The 12,201-nt window shown below is 37.7% G+C and overlaps 2 protein-coding genes across 2 annotated transcripts; one reads left to right on the forward strand and one right to left on the reverse strand.

The window, feature by feature from the left end:
* The first annotated feature begins 457 nt into the window (after positions 1-457).
* Positions 458-2,340, forward strand: LOC101309154 (coiled-coil domain-containing protein 12-like). The gene is made up of 5 exons (XM_004299405.1): positions 458-538; positions 689-889; positions 1,013-1,145; positions 1,240-1,354; positions 2,026-2,340. The coding sequence occupies exons 2-5, from the start codon at positions 705-707 to the stop codon at positions 2,079-2,081; spliced, it is 489 nt and encodes a 162-aa protein (XP_004299453.1). The 5' UTR covers positions 458-538; positions 689-704; the 3' UTR covers positions 2,082-2,340.
* A 1,178-nt stretch (positions 2,341-3,518) lies between these two features.
* LOC101309446 lies at positions 3,519-8,836 on the reverse strand. Its single transcript, XM_004299406.1, has 11 exons — positions 8,558-8,836; positions 8,107-8,156; positions 7,349-7,613; positions 7,189-7,263; positions 7,042-7,100; positions 6,754-6,889; positions 5,786-5,882; positions 5,630-5,696; positions 5,248-5,346; positions 4,238-4,327; positions 3,519-3,693 (listed from the first exon to the last, which is right to left on the reverse strand). The coding sequence occupies exons 3-11, from the start codon at positions 7,593-7,595 to the stop codon at positions 3,535-3,537; spliced, it is 1,029 nt and encodes a 342-aa protein (XP_004299454.1). The 5' UTR covers positions 7,596-7,613; positions 8,107-8,156; positions 8,558-8,836; the 3' UTR covers positions 3,519-3,534.
* Positions 8,837-12,201: the final 3,365 nt, after the last annotated feature.

A 12,201-nucleotide genomic window follows, 5' to 3' on the forward strand; every position in this document is an offset into this window, starting at 1 on the left:
TTAAACTACAGTATCCTCATTTCAGCATGTTGAAATAGATAACACAATCACTTGTTGTGCATTTCACACAATCTTTCAAAACTTTTGAAATAGATTTTTAAACGCGTAAAATCACAGTTGGGCATGCTTAAAATAGCCGGCACGAGCCCATCACGAGATAAATGGGTCCGAAACGGGCTCATGTCGTGCCTAGTCTATGGGCCAATTTTTCTCAGTCCAGGTTTGTCCATTAGAAAACGTATTCGGGCCGCCATCAAATGTACTGGACTCGTATAGTGTTCATGCTAAGCGGCTTGTCTGTCATCTCTACTTCAGCGTGCTGTCCAACAATTACTTTTCATTTTTACTTTTTAATTTTCTGATTAAAAATCCACACGTCGTCGTTTCGTTTAGAAATACATTTTTTTTTTTGGGATAATTTATAAATACATATATACATACACAAAAACGAGAAATTGAACAGAACGGACCAGCTGCCCTAATTTGGCGTCTCCAATCTCTCGGGCTCCTGCTGCAACCACTCCACTCTGCGATTTAGGTACTCTCTCTAATTTCCTATCTATCAATTAGAAGGAGCTTTGCAGAAATTAGGGTTTCATATATCTGCTGCTTTGTTTTCAAATTCATCATATCCATTGTGATTGTTCATTGGTGTGAAGATTTGAACCATTGTCTTCCATTTGTGTAGAGCAAGGTTTAGGCAAATGGCTGGCGAAGAGGAGTCCATGGAAGAAATCGTTGCGGCACGAAAAGAGAGGCTAAGAGCCCTCAAAGCTGCCCAGGAGCTATTAAACACTCCTGATGAGGACTCTGCTCAACTTGAAAGCAACACCAACAATGAGCAGGAGGATAAGAGAGACGAAGCTCCCGACAATGATGTCGATGAAAAGTGAGTGCATCCTGTTTCCATTCGATTTACTTTGTTCGAAAAGCTACATGTTTTATATCTCTTTGTTTGTAAAATTAGTGTTGAAGGTATAGTGCGGTGACATGTTATTGTTGATTTGTGCAGTAGTACCAACATGAAGTTCCGAAACTATGTTCCTCATGATAAGAAGCTTCAGGAAGCGAAGCTAGAGCCACCGAAGCCATCTAAGTTTGAAGAGCCTGTGGCGGCAGTGGCTCCTCCATCTGAGAAGACAGAGGTAGATGCATTACTTAAGGACTAGTTCCACTTTGTTATCTTTTCTGGATATTGTCTCGTGTGTTGATATATTTTGAATCTTGATCTGTTTTCAGGACCCGTTCGTGAATATTGCTCCGAAAAAGCCAAACTGGGAACTTCGTAGGGATGTGCAGAAGAAGCTTGATAAGCTTGAAAGGCGAACACAGAAGGCAATGTGTAAACTTATGGGTAAGCAATCACCATTATCTTATTTTAATTTTTCCTACGTTGAAAACTTAATGGATTTGTTGTGTATAGAGGACAGGTCAATTGGTTTTTATTATTACAAATGCTGTTCTAGCAATTACATCTTCTTCTTCTATGTTGAGCTCTTTTTACATTTGCAGTTGCCATTTATCACTATCTTACTTGGTTGTTGATGTCTGTCCTAGTGAACTATTTTTATTGAACTTCAACCGGTGGCCTCTTGGATCTTGTTGCATTGTGTATGGGTTTTTTTTAACAATTATGATTTTGAGGTCTCATTTTTGCCCTCTGCATCAGTCAAGATATAGGTCTTTGTTTATGTGCTTGTCTTCACAGACTAGACAGACTAATGGGGGAACAGGGTTGGACAAACTGCTTTGCATTTCCTTGATAAGAATTTTATCTGATTAACAGATATATAAATTTACTTTTGTTTGGTCTGTATATCTTGTAAGTCCTCTATTGTATGCTTTTCAATTATATTTTCAGTACCATGGTTTTTTTTTTTAAAAGATCAGTTGAAGTTCCTATTCTTGTCTGTTACCAATGATTCAGTATCTCTCACTTTTACAGTTCATCATCACATGCTTCATCTTGTACTTTGCGTGATAGATTGGATGCATAACTCACCCTTCACCTTCTTTCTTTGGTAGAACAAGAAAAGCAGAAGCAATTGGAAGAAGAAGGTATCAATGGTGCTGCGGACTAAGTTTTAGAAGTTCAAGGTTTTACTTGAAACATAATAGACGGGCCAGAGTACCAATGAAACATAATAGACGAGGCCAGAGTACCAATGAAGAATGATCTTGGTTCAGTTTGTGGAGTATAGTTGTTTAATTAGACTTTGCAAACTGAAACTCATTAGAGATAGATTCTGCAAATTGAAACTCATTAGAGATGTTTGATGGATGAGTAACCTTGTTCGTAGTAACCTTGTTCGTAACTGCTTGAACTACAAGATGACCATTGGAAGCAATGCTAATGTGAAAAAGAAAAACTGTTGGTTTACATCTTTCTTATATCCAAATCTTAAAAATGGTGAAATGTGCTACGAAAATTTCTTACAGCGCCTATTTATTACTGCTTGAAATCCGTCCAGTATCTCTTAAACCCTAAAAAAGCAGTTAAAATTTAATTTCAAAGGTTAAACATTGATGGACAAAGGACAATTGTATTCTACTCTTCGCATTGGCATATACCAATCACTTGGAATTTGCAAGTAAATCATTACTCTCTCACCCGTGGCAGCAAATGGGAGGGAGGAACAAAACAAATTTATGAAGAAAAATGGATTAAAAGGAGTAAAAGAAAAGTAGAGGGGAACAAACATTACATAATCCACCTGATTTTGAATGGCCATCCATTCCCCTCTACTTCGGTAATGCAGAAAATTATCAAACATCGGACTTATTTCCTGTCATTCTTGAGTTGGTTGGGAGCAGTAGCTCCCCTATTTGTTTGCTCCATGTTCCAAGAGGGATCCACCGAAGGGAGTTGATATTCGTCGGGTTTCAAGGCCAGAGCAAAGTCGGGCAATGTCGGTGCCGTCTCCATGATTCTGTAGTCAAGACATCCAAAATATAACTCTCAACAAACAACACTGAGATTTGCAATTAGGTCCCTAGAGTGAAAAAGAAGCTACATTTGACAAAATATTCTTAAGATGGACTTACTTTTGATAAGAGTACAAATCACGGTTTATCCGCACTTTGCTTGAAGTATCTTTTGGGATTTTCTCAGATAGATATTTCATGGTTCCCCAAAGCGGTGGGTTTCTGCATAGTGTTTACTAATTAAGCATAATTGCTGATTGAGAAAAGGACTGTGAAAGAAGGAAGCATATCTGACTGAGAAAAAAAATCTTATAGTTATCAATTCTAGCTGCAAGACAATAGAACTTTAGAGATACACATATTGTCCACGAACTTCAAGAAGGGAGTTGTGAAATGAACTTCAAAAATATACCAGTTTGCTTATTTCAGATTAATTAGAACAGTTTGCTTGGGGAAAAACTTTTATGGCAATTGGAAATTTCTCAAAGAATTTACTGCTGTGAAATTAACTGCATACTTATATCACTTTTCCAAAATAAGCGCAGATAATCACATCAAGATAAACGACTCATATATCAGCTTAAACTAACAAGTAAACCGGACCTCTAACTACCTGGACAAAGGGGGAGCAGCATTAAATGCCTCGCATGCCTTCTTACTTTCTTTAAAATACTCGTCTGCTGCTTGCAAAGCAGCTACTGCCATTCCATGAAATTTTTCTGTGTTACCCTCATCGAGGATTAAACCATGATAATAATATGCACCAGCCTGTTTGATATTTGAGGAAAAAGATTAGCTTCTTGCAGCTGTGCAAATTACAAACTTCAATTATATATTGTGATCAAATACCCAAATGGTGCCAGATCTCTATCAGCTAGATCAACCAAAGTAATCAATAGCAGTACAAGACGCTTGCATGAGTAGTTGAGTTTTTCAAGCTTATGTTTAATTTTAAACTAGATATCAAGCTTAGAAATCAGTAAGTATTTGACCATTATTGGAAAGTTCTGACAGAAAGTTGTAACTATTGTGAAAGAACCTACGGTGGTAATCTTCTATACAGTTCTACAGTTCTACTTGACAACAATCAGAAGTCTACATGCATACAATCTGATAAGGTAAGAAACGACTATAAAAATATAAACAGTGACCAGCATGACAATAAAATTAAAAGGAATTCAAAACTACATGTAAATTATAATTTTGATTTCCTTATAAAAAGGATCAGGGAAATTCTATCATTGTAGTGAGAGAAAAAAAATCAGGAGAGGCAGTAATAAGCAAGGAGAATAAACAAGAAATTGCTGCATACCTTTGCCTCAGCATATTTCCACTTTACAAAGAGTTTATGCTTCTCACCCCAACCATTTAATAATGGAAGATTCATAATGTTATCTTGAGCCTGTAAAATAGTGAACAGTTAAAGAAAGAATATGACATAAAAAAATTAAAAAAACGATTCACCAACTATGACATGAACCAACAGCTATATGTACTGAGATGAGAGATACAATCATCACAAAATAGTGACTGGTTAGAATTAACTACTAAATGTGGCATGCAACTGGTACGGAATAAATAAAAGCTTCTCACAACATTCAGTGGATGGAAACAGCTAAAAGAACTCGATGTCAGTAAAGCAAAGAGGAAAATCTGGAAATCTAGTCCTAGACCAAAAAGAGGAATTACAGAGATGGCAATTGTTCTAGACAAAAAGAACCAAATACAATTAGGTCCGGGAGAGTGTTCGCACATGTCCATTATAATGGGACTGCATATACTCATGGATTATACAGGCATGAAAACGCATAACCCCCAAGTCAAACTAACATTACAAGATAACACATTACAGCAAAAGATAGTATCTAGAACCAAACACACTCTCAGTTGTAAATAGAGCAAACATGCCGAAATGGGTACTCTTATCAAGGATCAATAAAAGAAAGGTATAGTCTCAGTTATCAATGCTTTTCAAAGGTCGTGCTTGTAAAATTTTGATATGGTTTTTTCACGGCAATGGAAATTGATCCGGTGAGGAGGGTTTGGTATCTCTAAAATGCTCCTCTAGATGCGGGCCCTAATATGATGTAATCTGTATAAAGGAGTTCTGTAGGAGTAATGTTTCTCTTTTTTACTCACAAGTGGTTGAAAGTGCACACAGTTAAAAGATGTGCAGCCAAGTTTGGCAATAAATATGTAGAGCAAAAGAACATGAAGAAAAGGGAATGAACAAGTTAGGCATAAAAAATTACTACAACTATCTGTACTTTGATGACTTACGTAATCAATAATAGCACATCAACAATGGCAAGAATTTCTTACCTGCTGCCAATACTTTACCATCTCACATGCAAGCCTTCGCTTCACTGCAAGAGTGGCTTTTGTACTATCAATTGCCATTCCAAGTTGAATATCAACACCCTACATTAGAAGTTAGAAAGAGTAAGTTCCAAAAAATCAGAGCAAACAAGAAAGAGAGTAACCATCATGAAATATCATAGATGAAAAGAATTATTTCATTTTTGAAAAGATTCCAATATTGATGGGCTCTCTTCTTGGTTCTTTTGTTTTAATAAGTTAACAGTGTAACGTGTAACTGGAACAACAGTTAGCAGGATGTTGAGTTTTACTAGTATGCTACACTTCTAATAGGTGATAGATTGCAGAAAGTTTGTTAGATTTCTCCGTTCAAGAGAAGTTACACCTGTCCTAGTGCTTGTAAGCAAAGAGCTCGAAGAACTCCTTCTGCTAGGTCGACTGGTAGGTTTCTCCTGTATCAAGCAATAGTCTTAGTAATGACAGCATAAGAAGATCATGATAACCGCACAGAAGCAGGATTCAATCTTTCGTTAATACGAACTTGAGCTCATTAGGCAACTGTGGGAGAACATGCCGGACAGCACAGTCAAGGTGTCCTGCTGCCTTCAGGAATATATCAACCGAAGCCCGTCTACTCTCTGTGACAAAACCACAAACAGTGAAACCTTCAAAGGAGGACCCGGAAAACAAAAGAAATCATGCAGGGCACAAACAGCATTGACTAGTAAGTTGACTGATGGCTAACTACTGCCTGTACAAGTCAAAACTAAGCACAAACACCACAACTACAACATAAGTACATAACATAAACAGGAGATCTTTTAGTTGTTTCGGGGATCTCTTCTTAAGATATCAGGATTCTGTATATACGGGTATGAACTTTGAAGAGATACTCTTATGAGCTTAGTGTACTCCATAAATCTAACTTTTATATCTTTGTCATTGGTTCTCATGTCATCCATGCTAGGCTTCGATCAAACTGATACTTAAGAATGACCATAAGCAGTTTGAACCCACGTAGATGGAAGATAAGAAATAAAATGAATCTCATATCGCCAAAAAATCATTCAGAGCTCTATAGTTTATATCCAATAGGATAATTGGAATAAAATATGCAAATAAAAACAATGTGAAACATGCTGTGGATACAAATACAAATACAAAGAAAAGTGGTATTGCTTGTATGACTGAGAATGTGGACTGATGCTTAGTATCTGCTATATGAATCTGTCCACAGGATAATTTTCTATTATCAGCAGAACAGTTTACTGCACTCTCATTCTAATCTCAGCAAAAGTGTTTCAGGCTATACACTACAGCTTTCTTAGAAAATTCCCAACAAAGAGAATACTTCAAAACTATACAGGTCTGAGCTAATTGGAGAAAGCTTCAGCAATTCTACTTTTATCATTGGCATAACAAGCAACATTAAAATAACAAATGAGATGATGAAATGAAAAATGACATGATTAAATTGCATATGGCTTAGTCTCATGCAATAATATCTACCTTCTGATACTTTTGGCTGGTGACCGTCAGTAGATGTTCTCGGAAGAAGTAATAAGTTAGCTTGTGATAATGAGAGCATTGCCATTAAATGCAAAACTGACAGCACCTCGTACCATGCATTAGACATAGTTGTTTCCTGAAAAATTGTTCATTCAAATCAAACCAGGTTTCCTGTGACAAAATGATGGAATCCCAACCCTATTTTAAAAAGAGGAAAATAGCGAAGAAAGAAAACAGTATCTATGTAGATCAGAGAAATGTGAACTTTGACTTGTCCAACATGCCCACCTCTGCATCATCCTCTTGATTTACCCACACAAATTGTACCTTGTGTTGTAGCTGGCTTCCTTCACAAGAGCATAAGAAACACACTTTAAGAGTTATTTAAACATGTGGACACAGTTCTATGACATAATAAGCAGGCAGATAAATTACCATCTTTCATTAATCCCAAAAGAACAGGTAAGTAATCCTCGAGAGCCTGCAGGAGATCAGCTAATGTTGAACCACCTGAGGAGAAGAACTGATTCAGATACTGAAATACCTCAGTTGACAGGTTATTTGGATGAACCAACAAATTGGGGTTATGACTAACCGTGTTGGGTTCTTCTCCTTGTTCTCGTGATTGTAGGACCTTCTTGGCCAGCCATCACAACTATACGAGTTCTTAAAGCAGATAGACGTTCTACTAAGCTCTTGGACAAGTGATCACCAAGTGAGTGAGAGAAATCGACAGGTTTAGGTATTCGCAGACCAGGAACATAAACAGAAACTTCACCAATGTTTGATGGCCTCCTCCTATTTCCACCTGTATCTTTCGGTGTTGACACCAGGCATCCCATGTCCTTATATTGCTATATCTGCCAGCTCAAATGAAATTTAGTCGATCAGCAGCAATTTGGCACCAGCACCATTGAAATTGAAGCTGTATATGCAGATGCATCTACTTCTATATGAATATGTATTTGCAGCTTATTGTATGCAAAAGGTCTCTACGGAAGCAAGAAGCGGAGATCAGAACAGAATGCAGGTAATAGATTCCCACACGAAACAGAACTGAAATTTCAAATATAATGGCGTAAGAAATGCAGATGTGTGTCACAAGGAAGGTGGAACATAAGCAGTAAACAAAGCCTAATTAAATGTCAACCAACAAAGCACAAGTATTAGGTTGCTCACGAGCAACACCGTACTGGCTCTGACTACAACTCTCTCCTCATAATTCACTAATGTTGGAACAAGAAATCAGAAAAATTTCTACATTCCCAAAAGTAAAAACAAGACTGGTTTGATAACATAAAATGACTCAGAATGTGACAACAACAACAGTCGAAAAATTGATCAAACCCCCACCTTGTCTTTAATCAGATCGTCGACTGACCGGTCAAAAGTTTGATCAATTTCTGCACATAAAATCACAATTAGATGTTATAGCTGAACTGCTGAAGCAAGAAACATGCATTTCAGGTAAGCCTCTAATAATAAAGGCAAAAGAATCACATGAATGGCGTGAGCCCATGACATTGGACAAGAGTCGGAAAGAAAAAGTGGTATCCAAACTTCATAAAGAGACGGTGAATTCTCGTGCAGCGCCCCATACGTTGAAATGTGTGTAAGAGAAGCAACTCGAACCGAACCCAATTAGCATTTCCAACTTGGCTTCCCCTCACTAAACAGTTGACTCTAGCAGTTGAGCTCAAGATTACACGACTACCCACAATCCGAACTAAATTGCGGGATTGAAATACCAGAAAATGCAAAACAAACAGCAAATAGTAGAATAAGAACAAATTGTAACACTCACCCAATCAAGAGATGAAAGGCCAACTTGCAGTTTGTGGGCATCAAATGATTCCCAGTCCCATTAACAATTGCGAAGAGAGAGCAACAGCACGGCCCAGAATCATCACAAAGATTGCAAAAGTTGAAAGATGAAACAAGTAAAACCCAAGTAAAAATTGTGTTCAGCTAATAAAACCAAGGATGGGAAACTGTCTCTGGTTTTCTTTCTTTGTTATTGGAAATCGCTTAAAGCTTGTTCGATCGACTGCAGCACTCAACAAAAAGCATGAATATTAATAATAATGGTTTATAACCCAATTTGGTATTGTATATATCGGCATCCCCAGCACGTCGCTTTCCATTCTTTCCTTTTTCTCTCTCGAATTATTATTCTTACGAATCCTTACGTCAACACCCAAGTGTCTGGTATTCTTTGTCATTTCTTGCTTTACCACCTTTTTCACTATCGTAAAGACTCGAGCTTTTTACCACTTTCTTATTCCAGAAATTTGAATTAAACTATGAACCAACTTTCTGCTGCTCTTCTTTCCTGTTTTGGATGATTTTCTTGAGAAATGTGACTGACAAGTGTCAGCAAATCCTCATTATTGGGAGGAGGCAGCAATTGCAGACGTAAAGAATCTGGTGTTTGGTCGCGTTTCTAATTAATTAAGGGGAGCTGTGGTTGCGTGTAGTGAAAAAAACCGACATTAATCTCTTGGGATGGATAGTCTTCAATATCGGTGCACACTGCTCCCTTTGTTGAATCATCATCCTTCTCCTGTTCGGCCGGGGGATTAAGTTTCATCAATCAAAATATCATACCACCATACTCAGTCATACTACATTTATATGTACGATACGATTTCTTCAAAACATTAAAGCTACAAGCTGGAAAGATCATCAACCGCCCCAACGACTGGTATTTGATACAAATTGCATGCTCACTACTCAAAGTAACATTTTCGGGAATAAGCTCACAACTATTTGCTCGTCGCTGTAATTGAGTAGGACACTAGCTACTTTGGGTAATAGTATGTGTACTAAACTGCTAAATGTAAATAAAACTAGGTTTTAATGTATGAAAACACATGAATTAGACATATATACTAATTTAGATGAATTAAGTGCAAGACAAAACAGTGATATATTAGTGTGAATGTGATGGACAGTAATATGCATGTATCTAGTTTTAGACTTTTAGTTGACTAAGACATGGCTATGGTGTCCAAAACATGAAATCTTTGTGGCACATATATATAGCAGCTGTCAATAGCATTCTAAAGTATTTGATATGTATAGTCATTGCAAATCAAAGACCTAGTTTCCTCTCGCACATGCAACTCATTCCACGTAACACCTTGCACGCTTAAGCGCTAACAACATCACATTTGATGTATATGTAACACAAGTGTACCGTTTGAATACGTGTTGAGATTTGGTTAGACGTGTACACGTGGTTCGTGAAACTAAATTTAATACAAGTTTCATTTGTTTTCGCATACGTTATATGCTATTCAAGACCGTGTGCTCCCCTCCATGATTTTGGGGTTATTCCTTTGACTCTTTCCTCGTGTTGTGGACTTCGGGGGGTGATGTGGGCGCTGAACTAGTGACAGTGAGACCAGACAGGCATAGGCCCACATGAAGGCAGCTCCATAAGCCCACACCGTCCAAGAGATCTAAGCCCTCCACGTCCCTCCATACGTGGCGTCGCCGAATCATGTCGTCACTCCTGATTTGCCAAGGCCGGTGATTAGGATGAAAAATAGGAGGAAATATCTCAATTTTAAATTGATTGTATGAAGGAGCCCAACACGTGGCAGCCCGCTAGTTTTCGGCTAAGGTTGTGGGCATTGTTAGGTTGGTATGGCGCTGCACAGAGAATGAAGTGCACGCAAGGCAAAGTCAGAGTCAGACCATTAAATGCGTGCCACCTGGTGGCTTTGGGTGGACCAGGCCTTTTTGGCCGCCGGCTCGCCTGACTGAGATCATAATTATTGGCAGAATCAAAATCTCAGATAAGAGAGGACGGTCTGATTCGGCGCCTAAACGACAAATTTCATGACGTTTTGGGGCGGGCAATGTTGGTGAATGAGTATTGAGTAGCTAGGGTGGACGTTGCATCATCTATGATCGAGTATCTAGGGGTTAATTTAACATTCAGCTTCGAGCTCAAAATTATTTTTGAGATTTAATAAAACGAGTCTTTGTTTGTAAGGTTCTTTATACCACTGGGAAGAAAAACCTTAATTTGAATGGATATTTAAGTTCGGATTAAATTCAAACAAGCATTAATTGGCAACCCAACTCGACACTTACATTTTTCATAACTATATTGTATAACATAAGGTGGTCACATAGTAATTCATCAGGTTATCATGGACATCCAATTATGTCCAAACTGGAGATTTGTAGACCTGAACTCTCAAAATTGGTTCTTTCAAGCATGTTATAGTACACCAGCTTTGGAAATTGGCGGCTTGGTCTTTATTCTTTGGACTAGAGCTTCATTTGTATTAGAGCACCTCCAGCAGCTTTCCTATTTTATTGGGTTTCTCAATTTTAGAGAATATTAGACCTTTTTTTGGTCCAGTAGATTCCCTATCCCATTCTCCATTTTGGGGATGGAGGAGAGAGAAAGGGTTTCATTCCCTATATTTGCAGCATTCGGCAAAAATTTGCCGAATGACTTTACATTAAATTGCACCCGCGCCAACGCACAAAACGACCCAAAACCAGCTCCCAAAATGATCAAAAATCCTTTCTTCTTCGACTCTCAGAACCCAGGTATGAAGCACTCCTCCAGAACAAGAAAATAGCGCGCGTAGGTATCAACCCAGAACAAGAAAATAGCGCGCACAGGTCAGCACTTCTCCACCTCTGTTCCTTTTGATTCTTCAATTCCCTACTTGTTTTTATCTTTTACTACTTCCTTTGGTTCGATTTTCAGAACCCAGGTATGAAGCCATGACTACCCACTTTATTTCTCTTTGAATGTCACTTTCCTGGTTCATATTTGATTACTTTCAATCTGTGTTCTTCAAAATATGAGTTCAGGAAGATAACTAGTGTGAAAATAAATATACAGTGTTTGGGTAACTTTTTCTAGTTCATTGTTTGATAAATTTCAATGGTTGAGCTGTTAATGGTATTGATAATATGTTAAAAAATTTGAAGAATCAAATAACCCAATTTGGGTTTGTGAGTTCAGATATGATTTTTCATCGTTTATCTAGACCATTGGAACTTCTTCTTTCTGGTTTATGTATCAGTGTTCAGTTCTTGTTTATTAATCACATTGTTTTCTTTATCAAGATGAATTTGAGAAAGAACTAATCACATGTCTAGTCTTTGCTATATAGTTCATCTGGGTAGTAGAAGAATTTTAGAACTAGTGTTAGCTGATTTGACATTACATGATAGTTTACACTTTGTCTTATCAATGCAGAACCTTAGCCCTCCGATTTCATAGGTTTGTTTGTAAGTTGATAGCTGCCCATGTGATGATGAGTTTTGTGCACATGATAGACATACCTTAATTGATATGCGGTACAAATGTATTGGAGAATTTTGATGATCATTGATTGTCCGTCTATGTAATGTTTTCAAAAAGGAAGGAACCCAAGTCAACAAGCGAAATAGTGGTAGACTGGTAGGGATTAG

Source organism: Fragaria vesca, linkage group LG5, assembly GCF_000184155.1.
Source record: "Fragaria vesca subsp. vesca linkage group LG5, FraVesHawaii_1.0, whole genome shotgun sequence".
In the NCBI taxonomy this organism is placed as follows: domain Eukaryota; kingdom Viridiplantae; phylum Streptophyta; class Magnoliopsida; order Rosales; family Rosaceae; genus Fragaria; species Fragaria vesca.

Excerpts from the sequence above, each read along its gene's own strand:
- LOC101309154 (XM_004299405.1), top strand. The coding sequence starts at position 705 with ATGGCTGGCGAAGAGGAGTCCATGGAAGAAATCGTTGCGGCACGAAAA. Across the intron at positions 890-1,012 it reads GACAATGATGTCGATGAAAA|TAGTACCAACATGAAGTTCC; the intron begins GTGAGTGCATCC and ends TGATTTGTGCAG. Across the intron at positions 1,355-2,025 it reads GGCAATGTGTAAACTTATGG|AACAAGAAAAGCAGAAGCAA; the intron begins GTAAGCAATCAC and ends TTTCTTTGGTAG.
- LOC101309446 (XM_004299406.1), bottom strand. The coding sequence starts at position 7,595 with ATGGGATGCCTGGTGTCAACACCGAAAGATACAGGTGGAAATAGGAGG. Across the intron at positions 7,101-7,188 it reads TTTGGGATTAATGAAAGATG|GAAGCCAGCTACAACACAAG; the intron begins GTAATTTATCTG and ends GCTCTTGTGAAG. Across the intron at positions 3,694-4,237 it reads GGAAATATGCTGAGGCAAAG|GCTGGTGCATATTATTATCA; the intron begins GTATGCAGCAAT and ends AATATCAAACAG.